Below are 26,868 nucleotides of genomic sequence, written 5' to 3'. Positions count from 1 at the left end.
TAAACAGTCAAACAGTATCACCAATGCCAGGAGTCCCATACCCTTTCCCTATGCCCCCCCACCATATGCATTTAGCTTTGGTATATTGCCTTTGTTATATTGAAGGAAGCATAATACAATGTTTCTGTTAACTATAGTCTCTAGTTTGCATTGATTGTATTTTCCCCCACTACCACCCTATTTTTAACACCTTGCAATGTTGACATTCCTTTTTTCTACCTAATGTAAAAACATATTTGTACCTTTTATTACAATCATTGAGCACCCTAAGTTTCACTGAGTTATACAGTCCCAGTCTTTATCTTTTCGTCTTTCGTTCTGATGTCCCACATGGCCCTAACTTTCCTCTTTCAACCATGCTCACTGTCATCTTTGTTCAGTGTACTTACATTGCTGTGCTACCATCACCCAAAATTGTGTTCCAAACCTCTCACTCCTGTCTTTTCCTTTCTGTCTGCAGCTTCCTGTAGAGCAGGTATCTTGTTCATAAACTCTCTCATTGTCTGTCAGAGAATATTTTAAGCTCTCCCTCATATTTGAGGGAGAGTTTTGCCAGATATAGGATTCTTGGTTGGTGGTTTTTCTCTTTCAGTATCTTAAATATATCACACCACTTCCTTCTTGCCTCCATGGTTTCTATTGAGAAATCCACACATAGTCTTATCAAGCTTCCTTTGTATATGATGGATTGCTTTTCTCTTGCTGCTTTCAGGATTCTGTCTTTATCTTTGACGTTTGATAATCTGATTGTTAAGTATCTTGGCATAGGCCTATTCAGATCTATTCTGTTTGAAGTACTCTTCACTTCTTGGATCCGTAATTTTATGTCTTTCATAAGAGATGGGAAATTTTCATTGATTATTTCCTCTGTTATTGCTTCTGCCCCTTTTCCCTTCTCTTCTCCTTCTGGGACACCATTGACACATACATTCCTGCATTTCATTTTGTCCTTAAGTTCCCAGAGACATTGCTCATATTTTTCCATTCTTTTCTCTGTTCTTTTGTGTGTAGGCTTTCAGGTGCTTTGTTCTCCAGTTCCTGAGTGTTTTCTTTTGCCTCTTGAGATCTGCTGTTGTATGTTTCCATTGTGTCTTTCATCTCTTGTGTTGTACCTTTCATTTCCATAGATTCTGCCATTTGTTTTTTCAAACTTTCAATTTCTATCTTATGTACGCTGTTTTCATTATACGCTTCATCTCTTTTTCCATATCTTCCATAAACTTTTTGAATTGATTTAGTATTAGTTGTTTAAATTCCTGTATCTCTGTTGAAGTGTAGGTTTGTTCATTTGACTGGGTCATAACTTCGTTTTTCTTAGTGTAGGTTATAGTTTCTGTTGTCTAGGCATCTGGTTTCCTTGGTTACCCCAATCAGGTTTTCCCAGACCAGAACAGGCTCAGATCTTGGAAGGAGGGAATAGTGTCCAGTTTCCCTGTGGTTGTCTTAGAAGATTTGTACAGCCTGTGAGGCCTCAAGTCACTGTGCTTTTCCACCCAGCAGGTGGTGCCTGTCAGCCTGTAGCTCCAGACTGGTTAAGGAGGTGTTGCCCATGGCTGTTTTCCACCAGGCTCTGGGGTCTGGTTCTGAATGGAAGGCGGGTAGTAGAGCTGGGCCCCACTTCTTTCCTCTTAGGGAAGACACCCCCTTAGAGAGAGGTCATTAGTATTTGAATAGTCTCTCTGCCTGTGCTATCTCTACCCTTGTCTGGGTCAGAGCTCTGGGAACTGAAATGGCAGAGGTTTTCTCCACTGAGCTGAAACAGGGATAGAAAGCCCTCTTCAGGGCCAGTCTGTGGCCACCCTCTGGCTCTCCAAGGTCAGTCATCACCAAAAGCCTCTGCTTCTTGGGGATCCATAGCTTGTATTGAGCAGTCCACATTTGTTAATTGAAACCCCATTTGGAGCTCAGCTGAGCTATATTAACTTGCTTGGAGAATGCTGCTCTCTAGCACCACAAGTCTTTGCAATTTGGGCCATGGGGGAGGGGGCTTCCGGTTGGATCTGCAGTTTTTAGTTACAGATTTTATGCTGTGACCTCGGGCATGCCTCCCAATTCAGGTTGGTGTCTGGTGAGTGGACAGTCATGTTTGTCCCCCTGCAGTTATTCCAGATTATTTACTAGTTGCTCCTGGTTGTTTTTCAGTTGTCCCAGGGGGACAAACTAGCTTCCACTACTCTCTGTGCCGCCATCTCTTTTGCTTATTTTTTAATTTGATTAAGTACTTATTGGATAGCCTTTCCTGGTATTCTCACCATGAATAGTCATTCTTTGTTTCTTTGGATTTTTTCCTATGATTGATTATTCTTCCTTCCATAAAGTTTTATCATGAGGCCTCTTCTCTGTTTGGTCTGTTCTCCTTGAGTGATCTCATCCACTTTCTTGCCTTCAGTGGTCACTTATGTCAATTCTCCAGTCTTCCCTGAGTCCCAGATGCCTGTTAGACATTTCAACCAGGAAGCTCAGATTCAACATGTCTAAAACAGAGCTAATCACTCCATCTTTCCTCAACCCCCCAAAAAAGCAAATAATCAAATAAACATATTCTTTCTCCATTTCCAAATTATTACTCTCAATTATCTTACAATTTCCCACTACTCCCACATTGATTTGGTTGCTTAGTAAATTATCATCAAGTCAACATCTGTCTCCTAAATCTAACTCTTAGTCATTACCATTTTTGCTACCCTAGTTCAGGTCTTCAACATGGTTTCACTGAACTATTAAATATTCTTCTAATCAGGCTTCTTTTCTACAATCATTAGCTGCCTGTACAGCATCCACACTATTGCTAGTTATTTTTCTAAACTGCTGATTTTATCATTTCACATCCTTGCATAAAAACCATTGGTGACTCCTTAGAACCTATAGGATAAAGTCTAAATTATTATGGCATTTAAGACCAAGGTCCTTTAAAGCCAATCTCAGTGTGTCTTTTTAACTTCATTGCTCTTCCCTTCTTCCTTTGGGTCATAGCTTTCCCAAACTATGCCACCATCCCCATGGCAAGTACTTCTCTCCCTTTGCTCATCCTGTTGCCCTTGCCTGGCATGTTTTTTCCTTCTTTAGTGTTGAATTCTACTCATCTTCTAGGGCTTAGTGTCCATATTACCTCCTTTCTGACTACCTCTTTTCTCATGCTTTTCCACACTTTACATTGGTTTGCAGTTATTTGTTCTGTCTCTTCTTCCATACTGAGTTCTTGAAAACTGCAGTTGTGTGCATTCATCTTTGTTCCCAGTACCTGGGATAAGGTAATCGCGTTGACTGTTTTTGTTGAACTGATACCAAACATAAAGTTAAATATAGTACCTAGATTTTGATAAATTTTTTCTTTACTCAGTACCTTTAGCCAATGCATATCCATTGCAGATAATTGAAAATAAGGGGAAAAAAGAACAATTTATATATAATAAAACCATTTACTGGCATGCTCAGGAAATGAGCTCTTAAGGTAAATGGAAATTTTAGCTGATTCAATATTAATAGTATAACTTTGTTTCAATATGTGACAGTTTTTCTAAAATGGATTAAAATACTTTTCTGCCTTAGTCCTATGGAATGAAATTTCTTAATATTTGTGAACTTGGAGCCATCCTATGGTTTTCATTCTGAAATAAAAACTACTATCTTGTCAACATGTTGTATAGTGTTCCCAAGATAAATGAACTGTACCAGAATGACTTTTGGATGCTCTTTAAAAATCAGATTTCCAGGTCTCATCTCAAACCTGCTGAATCAGAATGTTTAGTTTTGGGACCCCGTAATATGCTTCTAATTAAAATCTCCAGGTGATTCTGATGTATAGTTAGATTTGGGAACTTTCTTAATAAAGAAGAGGCTAAAACATACTGAGAAAGCATATAACCTGGATGATTTTTTTCTCCCTTTTTATGATAAAAACTGATCATTTAGAGATAAGTTATTTGAAGATTTTCTGCTGTTAAGTTGTGGTTTAGTAATCCTAAACAATGTCATTCATTTCCTTCAGCAAGTCATCCTGTTAAAAGTGGCTGAAACCATCAAAAGTTGTTTTTTTTTCCCTCCGTGCAGTAAGAAAGATGATTTACTTCACAAGTTGGTAAGTGTTTGCTTTACTTTTTGTAATTTTCAGGGCTTCAGGTTATTAATGAGAGAACAGAAGAATCAGAATTTGTTTGGCTACTGATTTGGACAGTGATTGATTTTGATTGGAAGTTCTCCAATAACTGGGGAGCTTGTCCCTGATTCTATAAAATAGATCTTTGAACTTGGGTTTGTTAGTATTCTTCATAGCTCTTATAGAAGTTATTAATTACTTAGAATTGAAATCTGATAGTTATTGAAACCTTATTTATTACATGACTGATTTACTGCTACCAGCCTCTTCCATTGACATGTATTTCTCTCAGCAGGGAAGGGGGATATATCTTTTAGAGGGATCATCTCCCTTTTCACTTTAGAACTTGACTGACTCCAACTTTATCCCGCAGGCTATGATCGTAGAGTTTGGGCAAAATCAAAAGTGACTCCTCCATTATTCATCCTATTAATACCATTCTCTGGTAACTTGCTATGTGAAATTTAATCCTGTGTGACTGATAAATCACAGAATTTCCCAAAGACTTGAAATAGTTAATATCAAGGTTCTTTATTGTGATTCCTGTGAGGCTTTCTTTTTCTACTCTGTACTATAATATATCCCTGACCCCCAAGGGAGTACTTCAACTTTCTTACATTCTAACAATACAAAATCCAAGCAGTGTAACTAAAAAATTCAAGTTATGAAGTTCTCTTGGTTCCCAAAAGAAGTAATCAGGTTATAAGTAAGCAGGTTTCAGGATCCTTTGCTGGCTTATGACCTTCAGTGACTATCATAATTCTTTTAGATTAACATTTGTAAAGTGATCATTTACAAAGTGCTTTCACATTTTGATTTGGTAATACAAATGACATTAAAAGGGTTCAACTAGACAGTAATAGAGCCAGAATTTGAACCCATGTATCCTGTTTCCAAAGCCTGTACTCTTTCTATTAACTGCCTTTCTAGTGTAGTTATTATTTTTTGACAAACTAAAATTATTTTTTTAGCAATCCATATTGGCAAGTTCTCTGTTCAGGGTTTCGTCTTTGATAGAAAGTGTGTTGAGAAGGTCAATGAAGTGTCTTGTAGCTACATAGAATACCATCTGTATCCAGGTGGAGCCATCCTCATTCTTCAGTGGTGCTAGGACTGTGGTAAGGTATATAGATCCATATATGTTTTTCTGTGGTTTAATAGTAGTCCACATAGTCCTGATCTTTTCATTCTTGGTTCCTTGCCACTGGCCACATATTTCATGTCATGTTTCACTATGAAGTACCAGTTTCTGTATACATCCCTTTTGTGCCTATATTATGGAGAACTATAGGAAGCACATCTCTCAGAAATAGTTTACTGGTAATGGAACTGGAATTACCTGATTGTCTTCTAAGGTGAGATCACTTGAGTTTTTCCCCTTGATTCTGGCATATATTTAAAATTTTGCTAGCTATACAAATATTGAAGAAGGCCTTCTTCTCTTTTATAAAAATACCAGAAATTGCCCCATGATATCTGAAGATTTTACCATTGTTCATTTTTATTAAGGTAGTACTTTTCTTAAAGATTAAAAAAGAAAGAGTCCTTATTAGCAGTTATGATAGTAGTGGTAATGGCACTTTTTCAGCACTTTTTAGCCTATGAATTGCTTTCATATGTTATTTGATATTCCTGTCAGCTTTATGAAAAGTGTTATAAGATCTTTGACATATGTTGACACATGCCTAAGTTCCCTTTTCCATCCTCAGGGATAAAAATTAGAAATATCTTTATTCTTTAGCTGTGCCTTCTCATATCCTTTTCATTCAATCAGGCAGCTCTTCCTAAATCACTTCCTGTTCCAACCCAGCTCAGCCCCAGGACCAAAGAACATGATAGGCACGGAGTTAGACATGAGTTTCATAGGACTTACAGACAGAAAAGAGTTCTTCCTGGCAGTGGCTGCCCAGAAAAGATGGACGTTAGTGCTCTGCAAGGAGTGGGGGTTGCCAGGGGTTGGTTTATAAGGGTTAGGACAAGAACATTCCACAGGGTGTGAGAACAGAGTTTTGCCAGGGTCTTGTGACACAGGGGTGTGGAGATTTGTTATCAACAGTGATCAGGGGAGGGGAGTTTCAATTCTTTGCTTATGATACCATTTGTACATTCTTTCCCCTCCCCTGGGGAGGTCTGGACACGTAGGTGTCTGTCCTGGTCAAGTAGGCTGCTACGTGAAATAACTCACTCGCACTATGGAGGGCAGGGGGCCTAGGCCCTGGGTCCCCACACTTCCTTATCATGCCGCTTTCCAGTTTAGATCCTAAAAATGATCATTATCCATCAAATCAAGTCAAATTCATTAATCAGCATTAAAGAGTCTGTATAATTTGGCCCTAACCTACCTTACCAACCTTATCCACCAGTATTTTCATCAGCCAGCCCAGTCTTCCTTTTCTTTTATTCCGTATGTATTGTGTGTGTGTGTGTGTGTGTGTGTGTGTGTGTGTGTGTGTGTATATATTTATGCTGTGGTAGAATTCTTTACATTTTTCTCTCTATCCATTGGAATCTTTGCCATCAGCATTTCTAGCTCATCCTCAAGGCCATTCCTAGAAAATTGAGACTGCTGGATGTCTTATTTCTAAGCATCAACTTAGCGTTAATTATCTACACTATTTTAAGTTTTTATATTGTATTATGTTCACTATTTGCTTTGCTTTATTGTATTTTAATTATTTCATGTTTAGTAACAGTACTAATGGCTAAGATATGTAGTGCTTACTATGTGCCAGACACTCTTAGTATTCTATAGATAGCGACTTATTTGATCCTCACACAACCCTAAAAAGTAGGTACTGTTTTATCCCTATTTTGCAGATGAGGAAACTGGCATAGAGAGGTTATTAATTTGCTCAGAGTCATAGTGAGTTGTGAAGCCGGGATATAAACCTAGGTATTGTATAAGTCTTGGCACTCTAAAACTTGTTGAGAGTGGTCAAAGTTGCAGCACAGAGAATCCAACTACATAGATGATACTAACGTTTAAGTTTGCCGGAATTAGTGCTTCTTAAGTATTTCACTTGTTCAGCAGTTGGACTTGGATTTCTTAATTTGGCCAGTGTCTATTTTCCTGGTAGTTTGATTGCCATACTGCAACACAGATGCCATATTTTCTGCAGAAAAGTAACCACTTCTCGTTTATAATTAAAAAGCAATTGTATAATTTTACAATTTAGCCTTAAGAAAGAAACTTAGTTTATTAATTTAATCTAATTCAATTCAGCTACTATAATTATCAGTTTATGGTTCCACTTCTTCCTTTGAAGAAGCAATTTAATTAGTGAAATAACACTGCCTTAGATATTTGGAGTATCTTAATTCCTTTCAAGTTCCTTTGCATGTACAGATGATTATAGATTGTTGGTTTGTCACACTCTTGAATCAAGTATCTCCAAAGTTATTAATACTGCCTCGAAGTATGTTGGTGTTTTTTGTTTTTTGTTTTTTTGGGGTGGGGGCAGGGAGGTGCAGAAAGGAGACTAGAGGAGTTATCGCAGTTTTGCAGGTAGGTCTGATACCAAAGGATGGTGTTGAAGAAATCAAGTAAGTGATTAAGCAGCATCTCTGTAAGAAGATCTGTGAAGAGGGAGAGTTCCCACCTTGCTGGGTGACTTCTTTTAAACGCACCCAAATATTGATATATAGAGCTCTCATAAAAAAAAGGTATGATTTAAAGCTTTTATGTCAAAATTTTGATTTTTATTACATATATTTGAACATAGCCATGTCCAATTGGGAAATCCAAACCAAATAGCAAGGCCAATATGTAAAGATTCATTTCAGAGATTACTTGGAAAGCTACCATGTTCCACATTCTGCCGTCTTTGCTTGTTTTGTTTTTCTCTAAATGGTAGTATAAAATGAGTTGTGCTGTTCACTCTTTATGAAAGTGGGCAGCATTGGTGGGGGGTGCCTTTCAAATAATTAAGTGGTTCTTAATGTTAGAATTAGGATTGTAAGAAGAGAGAGGAGGCAATGGTTCAAATATGAAAAATAAAGGACTACAGAGGTACATGCAGGGTATGTCAGTATATGGTAAAAAGCCACACTAGACTAAAAAGAAGGTCACCATTCCACCAAGAAGGTATTCTTTTTGCAAATAATTGAAGATAAATATATCCAAATAGACCTAATATTAAACATCTTCTTCTTCTTCTCTAAAAGTGACATTAAGAGGACTGTACTTACAGTATGAGGTATGGATCACAGATTCCTACTTAAGTTGCCCCTCTGATCAGCTCTGACTGATACGTGTGGTGTGGGAATGATTGGTTGACTAAGAAAAGCAAACCTGTCTTAAACCCTAGACCCTAACTGGTTTTACTTTAATTGCTAAAGTCCTTGTCCATTAAAAATTATCTTTATTTTGATCACGTAATAAGATCACTCTATTATTAAATTTAATAAAAACTAAAACTAAAATTTAATTAAAACTAAAACTAAAATCCTGCAGAGGATATGCAGGAGAGCAGAATTGACTACCAAAGACTTGGGATTTGAAATCAGAATCCTGAGAAGTTAACTTAGTCTCCTTGGGCTTTGGTTTTCTCCTCTATAAAATTGAAAGGAGGAGCATAATGTACATCACAGAGTTACTATGAGAATTAAACTAACTGCCCTAACTCTACTTCTTCATCTTCACCCCTCTACCACGTGCACCCTGCACACACTAGTTTCAGATGTCTTGTAGTTCCCCAAACTAGAAAGGCTTTTATTCTGTCCCCTTCCACTCTCCCAGCTCTTTCATTTGGTCAGTTCCTGTTCATCCTTTAATACTCAGCTCAGTCATCACCTCTTTTGTTTTCTCTGACATCCTTGCAAGTTTGGTTCCTATATGCCATTTTCATAGTGCCCTAGGTCTAACATATAACACTCCTTTGCACATTATAACTGTTCAGTTTTCAGTCTTTTCCTTTAGATACAAACTCTTGAGTAGAGACTTCTATGTCTTGTTTGTTTTTTTGTGTCCTCAGGGTCAATATTTACTCATAGATGGATAGAAGAAAGAAAGGGAGAAATTAAATGTGCTGGTATATGTGAAAGTATTTTGTAATCTGTAAAGTGCTATCAAATGTTAATGTAATTATGTTAATGTAATTTTGCATTACATTCCTTTATATTTTAAGTATCTAAATTACCAGTATTAGAAGGCCTTGATCCTGCTGGTGTAATTCTTAGATATTAGCCATATTGTTACAGTATCTAGGGATAGCATCTTTTGTTACTGTAATATATTTTCCATGTGTTCCAGCAATTTAATTAATTAGGTTTATTAGACAGGTTTATTAATCTTTAATGACTTCACCTCTCTTTATTAAAAATTTGTATTTCACATCTGATAGCACGCTAATGGCCACCTCAGTCTTTGTTGTTTCACATTTACAGTGCAAATAAAACCCCCTACATCACACTGAAGATAGATTGGAGTCTGTGCTGAAAAATAAAAAACTTCTTGATTTTATTAGCACATTAGGAGTTTAGTATTTAATACAAAATTATGTATTAATATTTCTTTTCTGATCTTTTTAATGGCAAGGATATTGGATTCCGACTCAACTCACTGCATACCATTCTGCAACAGGAAGTCCTGTTACAAGAGGATGTGGAGCTGATTGAGCTACTTGATCCTAGTATCCTGTCTGTAGGGCAACCTCAGCAACAGGAAAATGGACACCTTCCAACGCTTCGTTCCCTGGCAACCCCTAATATTTGGTACTGAACAGAAAACATCTTACATACTAAATATTAGCAGAAGAAATCCATCATCAAACTCTCCATTGTAAAGGCATTATAAATGTGCCATATATTTTAGTATTACAATTAATGTAATGATATACCAGAAGTGAAAATTAAAAAGTGCCTTTCTAAAGTAAATACTAATGTGAAGCTGGAAAAATCCAATTTGATTATATATACTTCCAACTCAGTATAATTAGTTCTGTGCTTAGCAGTCCAAAAGACAGGTATAATATATGCAGAAAAAAATGTCTGTCACCCTTGTACCTGTGAACATGTATGCATGCAAACCTAGCCACTTCTTTATGTTTCTCTTTAATTATTGAATTTATATCATAAGTGCAGCATAGAGATGCCAAGGGTAGGGTAAGACGTGAAGGTAAATGATCATCGCTTGCTGAGATGACTGAGAAGAGATCATAGGGAACATAATTGGATGATTTATACTATCTTGAAACTTGCAGCCACTTGAAATATTTGGATCTAATGCAGAAATCCTAGGTGATAATCTATTAAAAAAAAAAGGAAGAAAGAAAAGAAAAGAAAAAGAGAATAAGTAGTAAAAAGGGATTTTGTCTACAGAATTGTCAATATCCTCTTCCTATCAAAGTATAAGTTTATTAAATTTGGTAGAGAAAGGAGGAATGAATGAATAAACAAAATCACTGCACAAACTATTCAAGATATAGAGGCAGTTCCATTCCTTGCCCTTAGTTTTCTGAATTTATCTGTCTTTCCTGTTACACTGACAGATGCTTCATAGTGTAATAAATAGCAAAGTATGATGTTTATCAAATCTGTAGACTCTCTAATGAGAAGGTAAACATCTTATCCTTCAAAAATATAAGAATTTAAGGAACTGCTAGAAGGAACCATAGATTTTAGGAATTTACTACTTTTTACCTTTATAGTTTTCTTTAACTATGAGGCCAATAAATATTTTTAGACATTGCTATTATTGCATAAAAGTGTATGATAGGATTTTGCTTTCTGATACTACCAATATAGTTTTAAAAGTAAAAGTATTACAAGGGAAATTTAGGCAGGCAAATATTTATTAGGAAGCATTCTTACATGGGACTTTCTGTGTAGTCTGATTGTAACCCCTCCACGTATTGCTGATATTGTTTTCCAGATATCTTCAGATACATCCCCCATACTGACCTTTTTTATATAAATATATTTTCAGCAAAGCTTTCATTGCTTAAAAGAGGTAGTTTAGTCTATTGGATTTGTAATTGATCTAAATAATATGTTTTGTATGTATCTTTGATTAAATCAATATAAAGGTACAAAGCCTATCTGTATCAAGGTCTGCAGTAAATCTGTATTCCAAATTTGTGAAATGGGAATACTCCACGATGAGTATTTAAAATTAGATGACTTTATTCAAAACAATTACTTGTCAAGTATATATTATTTCTAATTGGAAAAGTGTTTATGTTCTCTTGAGAAATTATATGCCTCTGCAGATAGTCTCATTTTAGGAAAAAAGAGTTCATGTTATCTCCAAAATAGTATTTTTATTTTTAAATCTGTAATATTTGATTTTTAAACTGTAATTTGCTTTTTGAGTTAAAGAATGCATGTCTTCCTAAACTTGGAAGCTCAAATTTTAATGCCTAAGCACCATTATCTAGTTGTTAGATATTTTTTAATTATTTCACATTACCTTTCAGGATTTCATATATTTTTAGCCATACTTTTAGTAAACCTGTATGTATAATTGTTTTTACTGATTAAAGTAAATCTTCTTTCTTTCTCTAGTCTGATGAATATAATTTCCTTGTTTTTTTTTGATCCTAGGGATATCTCAATGCTATTTGCCTTCATTAGTTTACTCATTATGCTTCCCACTTGGTGGATTGTATCTTCCTGGTTGATATGGGGAGTGGTTCTATTTGTTTATCTGCTCATAAGAGCTTTGAGATTATGGAGGACAGCCAAACTACAACTGACTCTTAAAAAATACAACGTCCATTTGGAAGATACAGCAGCAAATAGTAGAGCTTTTACTAACCTTGTAAGAAAAGCATTACGTCTCATCCAAGAAACTGAAGTCATTTCCAGAGGCTTTACACTGTGAGTTCATTTTTCATTTCATTTTTTAAAATATTTTTTCTACTGCATAGTTAAATGAGAGTATTATTACCTATTTTCATTTCTTTGTTGCATTTACAGAAAAAAAAAAATGGGTTTCTCTTTAGCACTTACTAAATTCTGTTAACTACTAACCGAAGGAACAAAGACATTGTAAGTTAGATTTACTATGTAGTATGATTCTTCTTATCTAATTTGAGGAGCCAGTGTATTCCATGTGAGTAGATGAGATAAATATGTGGAGAGTGCTTAACACTAGACCTAGCGTTCAATAGATGTTTGCTCCCTTTACTATCTATGAAGTGTCCTCTTTCCCCAGTTTATTATGACAGATGATTTTTGCCTGAATTCACTTTGAAAAACTCTCAACATATGTTAATTATATTCTTTAGGTAAATATTGGCAGGTATTATGGCACTGATGCTCTCAAAATATGCAGATAGTGACTTTTCACATTCCCACAGGAAATTAAATATTTAGCATTCTATAAATAAATGTATTCAGCTACAGAATATACAGGCATCTTATTCTGTTATTACAGGAAAAATTATACTATTGAACACCAACTATGTTCCATATATTGTGCTAGGCACATTTGCATACAACTAAGGGCATACGATTGTAAGTGTTAAGTAAGTATTCAAATCCATTTCCATCTCATTGTGAAGCCTCTTTCCAGTGCACTAGGCTGCCTGCTTAACACTAACATATGACAGTTGTAAACTGTAGTATATTTGATAATTTATATAAACTTTGAAGTCTATAGGTGGGAAAAAGTAAGTATATTATGAAGAATAATCATTTTTCTTAATTAGTTGTATCTGGAAAATCATGAAACAGGGAAGTGGAAGAATCTCCAGTAATCATCTCATTTTTCACTCTGCTGTACTCTAGATTAGTGTTTAAAGAATCTCGAGACATGAAAGGGATTTTATAATTTCCCTTTCGGCTGAATTCAAAATATAACAATCCTCAGTGTCATTCTTTGTCCTTCAATTGTGGTTCAAGTCTGCTGCTTTTTGATAGAAGATAGCAAATTTTAAGTTGTTTGAGAGTCAAATTTTAAAACTTAATATATCACTAAGAATAAATGTAATAGCTCCTTTTTGTTCTTGACTTCTATAGCATTTTATTTAGGTGACTGGTCAAGCAAAGTGGCTACATGTACAGTTAATGCTTAGGCACGTATGTAGAAGATTCTGTTCATTTTGTCAGTGTCTAACTTCTACTTATATGTGTAGAATTGACATGCAGAGGTGAAGTAAGCCAGTTAGACATGATTTACTTCCAGATTGTGCCTTCTATCCATTCTGATGGCTGACAGGCAGGAGAGAGAAGTATTGAAACAAATATTGTGCTTTAGTTGTCTCTAAGTGGATAATGAATGAAAAAAATTATGGGGAGCAATAAATCTTAAATCATAATTTTTTAGATATATTCTCAGTTTTTTTAAAACTAATTAGTAAAATTGAGCACAGGCAATCATGCCGTGTAGTGAAATCAAGAATGCTGTTTTATTTCTGCTTCAATTTGCCCTCTCTAGCAAACATTTTAATCCTTTGCTTCTATTTCCTTATTTTAAAATAAGCCTGTCAGTCATTGGCTTCTGCTTTTTATAGACTTTTAATACCTGAATATACTTTGGTTTGGTTTAACATTTTTTAAGGTTTGGGATAGAGGTCTTGTTTTACAGATTCATAGACATGAATCTGTAAGAAACTAGTTAGTAAGTAACTAATAACTTGCATTTTATTTTGCTATTGGGAAAGGTTATGGATTAGATTTTTTTAAAACCTTTATCTGTTAACTATGTAATATTTAGTCATGCATACCTTCAGTTATAAACGCATTAAAAATATGTCATTGTTGCAAATAGGTGCTCCCCATTAATATTATGGAAAGTGCTATAAAATGTGCTTCCTCTTGAAGAGTTTTGAGAGTAACTATGTTACTATTTAGTAACACTTTGCCTTTCTACTTGCATTCCCCTGTTGGCCACTGGTCCTGTTACCTTTCTGCAACCCTTACTTCCTTTTAAGTAGGTAAGTGCCAGTGGCAGCAGGTGGGTAAGTAATTTTACCCTACTTTTATGAATGTACAGAATGTATTTATGTACAGTATTTGATTATTCTGTACAAGTGACCAAATCTACAGTTGAACATATGTAAATGTATATTAAGTGTTCATAATTAAGGCCTTCATACTTCTTGTAGGTAAGTTTTGAAAACTGAATGTTAATAATTCCACTTTAGTGTATTTTAGCAAGTTGAGTGTATAAACAAACGGAAGCAAATTCTTACAGAAATATACCTCCTCAGTATATTTGTACTATATCTCATCCAAAATTCGTTGTTTCCCAAGATTAGGGGAAGCCTTTGCTCTTTGAGAATTTAATTTTTAATTTGTTTTATTCCCTGATGGTTAGTTATATATGTATCAGGGAAATGGCTATTTATGAGACTCAAGTTAGAATACTTTTAATCATTTTCTAAGGAAAATCATGAAAAAGGAGTTTTTTGTAAGTTTAATAGAATTGTGGATATAGGAAACAAAAACTTTAGGACACCTGTACAGTTGTATCACATTTTACTTTTCAAGTTTGCTTGACAGGGTCAGTGCTGCTTGCTCATTTAATAAAGCTGGACAGCATCCCAGTCAGCATCTCATCGGTCTTCGGAAAGCTGTCTACAGAACTGTAAGAGCCAACTTTCAAGCAGCAAGGCTAGCTACCCTATATATGCTGAAAAAATATCCTTTTCTGGCTATATGTGAAAATAAGCAATGTTTCTGGTATCTTTCATGTAGATATTATAGTTGCACTCTGTAAAAGTTAATTAGAAACTGAGATTGCATATTTTGAAACTAATTTCCACCATCACTTCTGTTTTAAAACTAGAAGTGCATTTCAGGGAGAATGACAATAACAGTCAGGAAGAAAGTTCTTCTGCTCTTGTGTGGCTCATTTTTAACAAGGGAAAACCTTCAAATTCCTCCCTTTGCTAGTCCAAAGAATAAAGTCAAAAGAGCTTAACTTTGCTAGGACTGACATTTTAAAAAAAGATTGAATGTGGCAAATTTACATCATGACATGATAATTAACTACCAATGGGAAATTATTCTCCTTTCTAAAAAGACTCTAGAGTGGCTAAGTTAAAATTTTGGCTTTATCAGTTAATTCCTGTGTGACCTTAAGTTTCTTAACTTCTCTGTGCCTTGCTTTCGTCATCTTTAAAATGGTCATAAAAATAATCTTCCTCATTATATTTTTGAGATCAAATGAGTCAGTTCATGTGAAGTGCTGATGTATAATAAGCACTCAGAGATTACATGACAATAAAATTCTGTAACTTAAGTTTGTTAAATTCAGAAATTTGTTTTGTAAGCCATAAAATAAAGGCATAAAATATCTTTAGTTTAGTTAATATTTATATTATAAGTTATTTACGAGTAAATGGGGACAGAAGATTACTTTGTGCCTTCAGTATGCTGGGTACAGTAGCTCTGCTAAATATAATGCTTAAAATTTACAGAATCCCTTATGTTCTGTCATATCCTCACTCAAACCTTCCCAGCTAGATTTTCTTGTCTTCATGTTATGAGAAAACTAAAATAAAGGTTAAGTGCTCAGTGTTCTACAACTAGTAATAGATAATGTTGTCTCTTAACTGTATACCTATGACTTAAAACATTTTTTATATATTTTTACTGTTATATGCTACCTCTTTGGAAATGAGTTTTAATTTGAAAAAAGAAAGTAGACATGGTCCCTGCCTCGTGGAGCTTATGGTTTAAAGAGAAGGGGAGTGAAAGGGAGTAGCCTAACAGAGTTTGCAGATTATATGAGTGAGTATAAAGATCTTGTGTCAAGAAAGAGTTTAGCGATTGAAGTATAGAAAGAAGATTGTCATGAATACAGCACAGTAAGTCAGAGGGTAGAATATGAGATGAGATTCGGAAGTAGGAGGGACCAGATCATATTTTCCACACAAGACATCTGAAGAAATTAAGGTAAAAAATTCCACCAACCATTTCTATGCAAAGGCCAATACAATATATGAACCTCACAAGTCTGGTCAAAGTAAAAGGAGCAAAATTACACAAGACTAGTAATGAGAACAGAACCGTAACCATAGGTATAGAATAAATTAAAATAATTATAAGGGGATAGTATGTGCAACTCAGTGGCAACAACTTTGAAAATGTAAGAGAACCATGGTTCATTTTCTATCAAAAAAATATATCTCCAAAAATATCCCAGGAAGAAGTTGAAACTTGAAGAGGTGGATATATGATTAAAAATATGCAATTTTAAAAATAAAACACTTGGTTACATCTAAACAATGGGAAATATGCAGCAGTAAAAAAAGAATGATTTAAGTTCCTGATGCACTGATGTGCAGTGATCTCCAAATTATGTGAAAAAAAAGAGCAAAGTGCACAGAGCAGGATATATAATATACTTCCATTTTATATATAAGAGGGACCATGTTTATATTTGTAAGGGGGGATGTATGGGTGTGCATATACATATATATCCCTACATACACATACATTTATAGTTGAATTTGCTTTTATGTGTGCATAAATATCTTGAAGAATGCAGCAGATACTGGTGATAATTTTTGCCTTTGGGTAGGGGAACTAGGTAGCTAAGGGACAGTGGTAGGAAGTAGACTTCCCTGTACCCTTAATTCCTTATGAATCTGTAACCCAGTGGATATATTACCTAGTCAAACACTAAAAGAATAAAAAATTTTAAGCTGCTAGGTCCGGATGGTTTCATTTTTTGAAAATATTTCAGACCATTGAAAAGGTTAGAATGCCCCCCCTACATCATTTTATTTATGAAGATAGAATTATTTCACTAACATAGCATGTATTACAAAGAATAAAAACTATAGACCACTCTCACAAATGGAGATTCAAAACATTTAAATAGAATTTTATAAATTTAATTGAACACTGTATCAAAAGAGTATCATAGCATGATCAAGCAGGATTATGCTAGAAATGCAATGATTGAATATCAGAATTGTGTATATATAAAATACATATAATCTATATAATTTTTCACAAAAGCATTTTAAAAGGAAAAATTTTGTAACTATATTGATACATGCCTTGAGGAATAGGAAAGAAGTAACAGACAGCTTGTGTCAACCAATCTAAATAGAGCAGGTTTAGTGCTACTCATATTGGTAGTCTATGTATTTCAGATAATGTCCAGCTAATGATGTCCTGCAATATGCAGTTTGGGAGAAGAAGAGAAGTATTTACAGTAGCATAGTGATGACCTGAGCCAGGATACAATAAAGTACACAATACAGTTTCAAAAGGTAGGTATCAAAAATAAGTAAATTAGCACTTGAGCACTTTTGAAGAGTTCGGCTTTTAATTATTTAGATGTAGAAATGTTTTATTCACAAGTACCCTGTAAGAGAGCCAAGGTATTATGTTAGTATATATTAGATTTTAAGATTAATTTCTTTTTAAAAAACAGAAGTAAATTTCCAGTAAAAGTTAATAATAAAAGATTAGTAAATATAATTTTGGACAGTTTCACTATACCCTTTGTGCTTTAATGTAAAGGCTTTGTTGATTGCCTTAACCTAATTTAACCTACCCCCTGAACTCTGAAAGTGACAATGTAACCAACTACATCTGTGTGGTGCCTTTTAAGGAACTGGGCCTTGGACTTAGTGAAGAGCAAATTTCAGAAGAGGAAGCACATAACTTTACAGATGGCTTCAGCCTACCTGCATTGAAGGTAAGCTATTTGTGGAAGAGAAGAGCCAAAGGCAAATAGATAATCCAAATTTGGGTTATGCTTATGCTTTCTGAACATAAATAATGTACCTGTTTCCCTTTATTGTTTGCTGATTACCATCATCATGAAATCCAGAGTGATATTTATGAAGCTTTCTTTAAAAGTAGAGAGCATCATTGCTGATCCCCTAGTGTATAACCTGATTGGTCTCTGGAACAATGCATATTTCTGAGACACCTGAAACTCAGAGCTAGAGCTCAGCAGATGTGAATGTCAGTACTAGTGCATACAGCCACTGTTAAAAAAAAAAAAAAAAAAAGCTGAAAAAGAGCCCAGACTTCAATTAGTGATATGAATGAAGCAGGTCTGGTTAAGACCAGGGCAAGCCAGGCCAAAGGGTAAAGGTTGAAACTGACTGTGTTTTAAAACTTCAGCTTCCATATGAGACCAAGGGAAGAGGTATCTATTTGGTACAGGATCTAAATTTTCTAAACGGTACAACTCTACAGTCGATTTGTTCAAACACCACAATTGCATGGAACTTTGAATAGGAAGTGAGACATGGTAGGTTAGTATAGGCTGGAGTGAAATAGTGACACATCCTAGAGTAATTTGGGCAGATAATAAAAAACATATTTACAGCCTCCCCCTCCCCAGCCCCGAGGATCTGGGGGAAGGTGCGGATGTGTTGGACATCCTCACATGGACTGGTGTTGATGGTGTCACAAACATTGGGACTGGCGGTTTGATGTGCTGAGCCCTCGATCATGGGACTTGCCCTTAGGAAGCTCGTTACTGCAAAGGAGAGGCTAAACTTGCATATAATTGTGCCTAAGAGTCTCCCCCTGAGTACCTTTTTGTTGCTCAGATGTGGCCTTCTCTCTCTCTAACTGAGCCATCTCGACAGGTGAACTCACTGCCCTCTCCCCTACGTGGGACCTGACTCCCAGGGTTGCAAATCTCCCTGGCAATGAAGAATATGACTCCCGGGGATGAATGTGGACCTGGCATCATGGGACTGAGAGTATCTTCTTGACCAAAAGGGGATGCAAAATGAGATGAAATAGTTTTAGTGGCTGAGAGATTTCAAATGGAGTCAAGAGGTCACTCTGGTGGACATTCTTATGTGTTACATAGATAACACCTCTTCGGTTTCAATGTATTGGAATAGCTAGAAGTAAATACCTGAAACTACCAAACTCCAACCCAACAGTCTGGACTCCTGAAGACAATTATATAATAATGTACTTACAAGGGGGTGACAGTGTGATTGTGAAGACCTTGTGGATCACACCCCCTTTATCTAGTGTATGGTTGAGTAGAAAAATGGGGATAAAAACTAAAGGACAAATGGGGTGGGATGAGGGGGATGATTTGGGTGTTCTTTTTTCACTTTTATTTTTTATTCTTGCTCTGGTTCTTTCTGATGTAAGGAAAATGTTCAGAGATAGATTGTGGTGATGAATGCATAACTGTTATCATACTGTGGACAGTGGATTGTATACCATGGATGATTGTATGGTGTGTGAATGTATTTCAATAAAACTGAATTTAATAATAATAATAATAATAAAAGCAGTCGGGAAAAAAAAAAAGTAGAGAGCATCATAAAGATTGGATGAGGAGATCCTTAGATTTCAATGTCAGAATACTTAAAATTCTTAATATAAGCTCTTCTTTTAAATTACTTTTTGGAGATAAGTGGATTTATTTTAATAGGAAACCAATATAAATGATCTTATGACTAGCCATTTATTTCAATAAACATTGATAAAGTACTTGGAAGATCTCCTGAATTCTTATTTAGAATAAGAATTTTTTCATGTATTAAAAGCTGCATAAAAGAATATGTTTGACTAAATAAAAATAAAACTTGCAAACTTCAAATACTGCGTACTCTAAATGCAAACAAGCTCTAAAAAGAAATTTAATGATTTGTAACAGGGTGGTTAAATCCTTTCTATATAAACAGCATCAGGTCTAAAGCCAGTAGAAAATGGGTCAGATGTATGAACTGGTAATTCACAGAAGAAGAAATAGAAATGACCAATAAAAGTGATAAAATTTTCAATCTTGGGAAAATTACCCATTTTCCTAAGATATTGAGAATTGGTAATACTCATTATCAATGAAGATTCAGGGAGCTCTTACACACTAATGGTGAAAGTATAAACTGGTTCACTGCAGCAGTGAATATCAGTCTTTAAAGAGGTGTATACCCTTTACTCCAGCAATTTTCATGTTTCTGAATTTATCTCAGGAAGTAATCAAAGATATACCAAATATATTCTTCATGATATTACTACGGTAGCAACTTCTGGAAACAGCTTAAAAGTTCGATAATATGGGTTTGGTAATGATTTACGATACTTCATTTGATGGACTAATTAGAGGTTAGTAGTAGAAAAATATTGCAGAAGAATAACATGGAAAACTCATACATTAAATTTTATTTCACATTGATACAAACTGTGAAAAAGATGTACATTTTCCCATACTACAGCAAAACTTTTCAATGGAATAAAATATCTTACCATAAATAAGATGTTGATTTGTATAACTGAATATAACTGTTTATATTCTTCAAAATAAAAGACAATGCGTTTGTAAATGATTGTTTAAAAGTTTTAAATCCAGGAGACAGAAGAAGATGGCAGCATAGAGAGGAGTGGAAGTAATTAGTCCCGCGGGAACAACTAATAAACAACCAGGAACTAGTACATAATTTGGAATAATGCTGGGTGACAACTGTGATACTCCACACATCGTACACCAACCTGGAGTGGGAAGAATGCCTGAGATCGCAGCATAAAATCTGTAAGTGAAAGCTGTGGACCTGAGCCAGGAGCCCCCTCCCCCAACGGTAGCCTGAACTGCAAAATGTCACTGTGATAGACAGCAGCACTCTCTGAACAAGCAAATATACCTCAGCCCAGCTCCAACTGGGGTTTTAATTAACAAACATGGATTGCTAAATACAAGCTACAAATCCCCAATGAGCAGACAGAGGCTATTAGTGACAACTGACCTTAAAGAGCTGGAGAACTTCTCTGTCCTGGGAGGGGGAGCCCAGAAGAGTAGATGCTATTTCTGTCTGGTGGGTGATGCTGGGAGAGCTGTGGACTGGCCCTGAAGTGGGGCTTTCTGTCCCTTTTCCTCTCTGTCAACCTGGGCGGCTCAGTGGAGAAAGCTGCAGCCATTTTCAGTTCACAGCGCTCTGACCCAGACAAGGGTAGAGATAGCAGAGTCAGAGAGACAAAGAACCCATTTAAATGCTGATGGTCACTCCCTAGGGAGTATATTTTCCCTAAGAGGTAAGAGGTGGTGTCCATCCCTACTAGCAGCCTCCCATTCTGAACCAGACCCCAGAGCTTGGGGGAAAACAGCCAAACAGAAACCAAATGGACCACACCTCCTTATACCAGTCAGGAGCTACAGACTGACAGATGCCACCTGCTGGGCAGGTTAGGAAAAGCACAGCAGCTATAGGCCTCACAGGGTGTGTCAGTCTTCTAAGACACACCTTCAGGGAAACCTGATACTGAATATTGCCCCCTTCTGAGATCTGAGCCCATTCTGATCTAGGAAAATGTGATTGGTGTAACCAAGGAAACCAGATGCCTAGACAGCAGAAAACTACAGCCTACACTAAGAAAATGAAGTTATGGCCCAGAGGAAAAAACTTACACTTCAACTGAGATATAGGAATTGAAACAACTAATGCTTAATCAATTCAAAAAGTTTAGGGAAGATATGGAAAAAGAGCTGAAACCTATAATGAAAACACTGGGCGAACATAAGGTAGAAATCAAAAGTTTAAAAAAACAACAGGCAGAATCTATGGAAATGAAAGGCACGATACAAGAGATGAAAGAAAGACACAATGGAGACATACAACAGCATATCTCAAGAGGCAGAAGAAAACACTCAGGAACTGGAGAACAAAATGCTTGAAATCCCACACACAAAAGAGCAGGTAGGGAAAAGAATGGAAAAATATGAGCAACGTCTCAGGGATTTGAATGACAACATGAAACACATGAATGTACATGTCATGGGTATGCCAGAACGAGAAGAGAAGGGAAAGGGAGCAGAAGCAATAATAGAGGAAATATTCAATGAAAATTTCCCATCTCTTATGAAAGACATAAAATTACACATCCAAGAAGTACAGCATACCCCAAACAGAATAGATCTGAATAGGCCTATGCCAAGACACTTAATAATCAGATTATCAAACATCAAAGACAAAGAGAGAATCCTGAAGGCAGCAAGAGAAAAGCAATCCATCACATACAAAGGAAGCTTGATAAGACTGTGCGGATTTCTTGGTAGAAACCATGGAGGCCAGAAAGAAGTGGTGTGATGTATTTAAGATACTGAAAGAGAAAAACTGCCAGCCAAGAATCGTATATCTGGCAAAACTATCCTTCAAATGTGAGGGAGAGTTTAAAATATTCTCTGACAAACAGACAATGAGAGAGTTTGTGAACAAGATACCTGCTCTACAGGAAATACTAAAGGGAACACTACAGACAGATAGGAAAAGACAGGAGTGAAAGATTTGGAACCCAGTTTTGGGTGATGGTAGCACAGCAATGTAAGAACACTGAACAAAGATCACTGTGAGTATGGTCGAAAGAAGAAGGTTAGAAGCATGTGGGACACCAAAAGGAAAGAGGAAAGATGAAGACTGGGACTGTATAACTCAATGAAACCTAGAGTGCTCAACAATTGTGATAAAATGTATAAATATGTTTTTACATGAGGGAGAACAAATGAATGTCAACCTTGCAAGGTGTTAAAGATAGGGTGGTATTGGGGGAAAAATACAGTCAATGCAAACTAGAGACTGTAATTGACATAAACATTGTATTATGCTGCTTCCTTTAATGGGACGAAGATAATATACCAAAGCTAAATGCCTATAAGAGGAGGGGGACATAAGGGAGGGATATGGGACTCTTGGCATTGGTGGTGTTGTCTGACTCTTTATTCTACTTTAGTTTAATGCTATCTTTCCTTTTGTTGCTTCCTAGCTGTCATGTTTTTTTTTTCTTTTTTTTTTCCTCTTTCATTTTTCTTTTTCTTTTGTCTCTACCTTCTTTGACTCTTCCTCCGTCTTTGTGGAAGAAATAGAGATGTCTTTATATAGATAGTGGTGATGGTGGTGAATACATAAATACGTGTCTATACAGGGAACCATTGATTGTTTACTTAGGATGGAATGTATTTTGTGTAAATAAAACCATTTCAGAAAAAAAGGGGTTGATGAAGAAACCTTGAGGGCACTATATTGAGTGATAGAACGAGGCCCAAGAATGGGGAGTGGTTGCTTATTATGAGCAGAATGTTCAACTAGGTTGAACTTAAGTGTTTGGAAGAGGTGATGGTAGCACATTGTGAGAATAACTAACAGTGCTGAATGGTGTGTGAATGTGGTGGAAGAGGGAAGCTCAGAGTCACATATGTCACCAGAAGGAAAGTTGGAGGTTAAAAGATGGGAATGTATAAAACAGTGAAACCTGTGGTAGGCAATGTCCATGATTAACTGGACGAATATTGGAAATCTCTTTCATGAACTAGAACAAATGTATAACACTATAACTAAAAGTTAATGGAGGGGCATATAGGGAAAAAATATATACCTATTGCAAACTATATTCTACAGTTAGTAGTATTTTAACATTCTTTCATCAATGGTAACAAATGTACTATACCAAAATTATGGAGGGGGTTGGTTAGGGGTATGGGAGGATTTGAGTTTCTTTTTTTTGTCTTCATTTCTTTTCTGGAGTAATGAAAATATTCTAAAAATTCAAAAAAAAATTTATTGTGGCGAAGGGTACACAGCTGTATGATGGTACTATGGGCAATTGATTGTACACTTTGAATCTTTGGATAATTGTATGGTATGTGAACAATCTCAGTTTAAAAAAAAGGTTTGAATCCAGACATAAACATATGGCTTAATTATAACATTCTATATCATACACTGCCAGATTATTTCCACTATCTGTTAACACCCATTTATACAGATGTAGTCCCATCATTGTTTTATCCATTGGAATATAGCCCCCAAATTAACAATTCAAAATACCAGGCATACACTTCAATTAAGTATACTGTGTGGTAATTATACTGTGTGTATCAAGTTCTGATGCCTTTTATTACCCAGAAATTTGTTTTCAAATAATTTTTACCAGTAATCTGAAAATATTGACTATATAAAATCAAAAGATTGCTCTTTTTATGTTTGCCCAAAAACTAATTTAAAAAATCATTTGATTGAAGTGAAGATTTCAAACTTTCATTGGCAGGTAAAAATAAATCAAAATTTTCTGATGGATTCTGATTTTCCACAGTAGCTGGTTTCAAATATGTACAAAGTAAGTAAAATTAAACTGTGCTACATGGAGAATCATCTTAGTTCAAATCATGTTAGAAAGTACAATTTTTAATATCAAGTCTTAAATATTTCAGAACATACTCAAGTACGATCTAATCATTCTTCCAGTTGATTACAGAAAATTAAAATCACAGAACCATTCCTGTTCCCTGAACCAAAGATTCTAATGACTAAGTCTAAATTTGGATTAAGAAACAGTTGAAGAAATAATTAGTGCAGAAGTTTGTTTCATTTTTTTTTTTAATTCAGTTTTATTGAGGTATATTCACATAACTATACAGTCCTCCATGGTGTATAATCTGCTGTTCACAGTACCATCATATGGTTGTGCCTTCATCACCCCAATCCATTTTTGAACATTTCCTTTACACCAGAAAAAATAAAAATAAGAATAAAAAACAAAAGTAAAAAAGAACACCCAACTCATCCCCCACATCCCACCCCAATCTTCATTCAGTCCCTGTCCCCATTTTTCTTCCAGTAATGTTTTTAAGAAAGCAGTCCAAATGTTTTTAAATTCCTTTACAATATTTTGGTAAGCTCCACTTAGATATTTATTTATTTCTATTCTTTAGGACTTTCCTTGAAAATGTGAAAATCGGTGCACATACAGTATAGCATAAACATCAGTATCCATTTTGTTTTGAGACTTTATCAATTTCTACATCTTTTAAATTTTCTGATCCACAAATAAATGTTCTAATTCTCCTGTTTTTCCGTTCCTGTTGCTTAAAATTTGCCTTGACTTATTCCTACCCTCATTCTAACCCATCTTAGTAAACGGTACCACGTAACTTACTAAGCTCATAAACTTTGTCATCATCATTCTTACCCTTCTTAGCCCTTGCATCCAGTCTGTCAGCAGATTCTTCTGTTCAGTTCTGCCTTCAAAGTGTATTTTCTTTTTTCTATCTACCATCTCACCATCCTAGTCCTAGCCACCATCATCTCTTACCTATGCTGCTACAATAGTGTTTTTATTTGGTTTCCTCAATTCCCTAAAGTTATTTGTTTCAAAATGCAATTTAAAATACAAAGAGGTTTAAAAATGATATATCCTTTGATTCAGTATTCTGCTTACACAAATCTTAGTATATTAGTAAATGTATTTGCTAAATATGGTGAAGTTATGTACCAAGTTGCTTATTAGTTTTGATTATAATAATGAAAAACTGACCACAGCCTAAATGTGCAATAAAAGAGGAATGGCTACATGAATTATGTAGTGGATCCACATGGTAAACCGTTGTCAGCAGCTACAACTTGTTTATGAAGATTTTGTGAAATCTTGGAGAAATGTCTGTTAAAACCAGTGAAACACTCAGGATACATAATTTTACATACAGTATGGCCACAATTCCATTTTTTAAAAAAGACTTGAAGAAAATATTTGAAGATACTAATAGCTGTTCTTTGAGATGGTAGGCCTATGGGTGATTTTCATTCATTTCCAAATTCAGTATCATGGCTATGCTTTATTCTGTAATGGAAACAAAATACCGTTTTTTCCAAGGACAATTTGAGAAATTCTAAAATGAAGAAAAAGCAAGGCTGTCTTCTTATGTCACATGCATTATAGGATGTTGGAAGATTAAATGACAAAACAAAAATACCTTGAACAGGGTTTGTCGTATAGTGGGTATACAAAAATGGTAATAACTGTTATTTTTTAAGAAGGATTCAGAGAAAGAATTGTATTATTTAATTTCCTTTTTAAATTATTTTTTTGTTTATTCATCATGATTTCCAAATAATTTCCCTATTTCTTTATGCATTTGATTTTTTTTTTAAGCATGTTAAATCCTGAATTGTATTTTGCCTTAAATATAGGCAGCAAAGAAACAAAGTAAATCCCATGGGGTCAGACTTTCCAGGTCTGACTAGCTCCATCACTTGACTATTGATTTGGCCCATAGAACCAGTTGTTATAAGAATGAAATTTTTGTCACTCCAGTACCTGCCACAGAGTAAATAAATGATTAATAAATGTCAGCTAATATTTTAAATTATATCTAATGTGCTCTACTTTACAATTGGAGATTTGTTCTCTGTTCTCTCCCCCGCTTGTCCCCATAATCGTACTGGTTATAGCTGGTCCTTTTTCCTCACCCATATGACTTTACATGTAAATCAGACTAACTTTAATCATATATTTATTTTGACCTATAATTAGTCTATAACCAAAGTCAAAAATCGTGTTGCATTGTTACCAGGATTATAAGCTTCTCTGAAAGAAGCCTTATCTTGAGGAGATCGGTAAAGTTTATATACTGCTAAAAGCCCCTGTAAAGTTAAAAAATTATATATTGCCACCTTGTATAGTTAATTGTCAGTGCATCCAGATGTAGAATTTTACTTTATATTTTGTAAGTTAGATTCTAAAAGAAAATTCTCTCAAAAAAAAGCTTTTAAAAAACCCAGTGAAAGATGGTTTACCAATAAATCAGGGCCTTTTATTTTCCTTTGTAATCTTCATTGTGCTCTCTGAAGAAAATATATTTTGGCTTTATTTTTTATTGCTCACATAACTTCCCTCAGGAAAGCTTAGCCATAGTAAATGTGGCACCTTTGGAAAAGAAATCAACCTCCTAACTGTATCCTGAGGATGGATATATATATATAATATTAGTATGAAAGCCTTATTGCTGTTTTGGGAAGGGAGAGACATAAGATTTTTGATTAGTGTTACTATTATAACTGCTTAGAAAGCAAAAATGTAGAAATGCTTTTAGTCAAAATTTCCTACTTGTGCATAAGATA

At 35.2% G+C, this 26,868-nt stretch overlaps 1 protein-coding gene across 7 annotated transcripts in view; it reads left to right on the top strand.

Moving 5' to 3' along the window:
• Positions 1–26,868, top strand: part of VEZT (vezatin, adherens junctions transmembrane protein) — a 92,593-nt gene that overhangs the window by 35,311 nt on the left and 30,414 nt on the right. For 3 of the 7 annotated variants that reach the window (XR_005218390.1, XM_037846418.1, XM_037846416.1), the window contains 5 exons: positions 3,989–4,078; positions 9,633–9,808; positions 11,639–11,914; positions 14,531–14,680; positions 17,552–17,699. Coding sequence is in view for 5 of the 7 variants with exons in the window: in XM_037846418.1 (XP_037702346.1) it covers positions 3,989–4,078; positions 9,633–9,808; positions 11,639–11,914; positions 14,531–14,680; positions 17,552–17,699 (840 nt within the window). In the remaining 2 variants the exon portion in view is untranslated. The remainder of the gene's footprint in view (positions 1–3,988; positions 4,079–9,632; positions 9,809–11,638; positions 11,915–14,530; positions 14,681–17,551; positions 17,700–26,868) is intronic. The other 4 variants (XR_005218391.1, XM_037846417.1, XM_037846419.1 and 1 more) reach the window with 3 other exon arrangements.

Source organism: Choloepus didactylus, chromosome 8 (assembly GCF_015220235.1).
Source record: "Choloepus didactylus isolate mChoDid1 chromosome 8, mChoDid1.pri, whole genome shotgun sequence".
Taxonomy (NCBI): Eukaryota; Metazoa; Chordata; class Mammalia; order Pilosa; family Megalonychidae; genus Choloepus; species Choloepus didactylus.
This window is presented reverse-complemented; position numbering and strand designations above follow the sequence as displayed.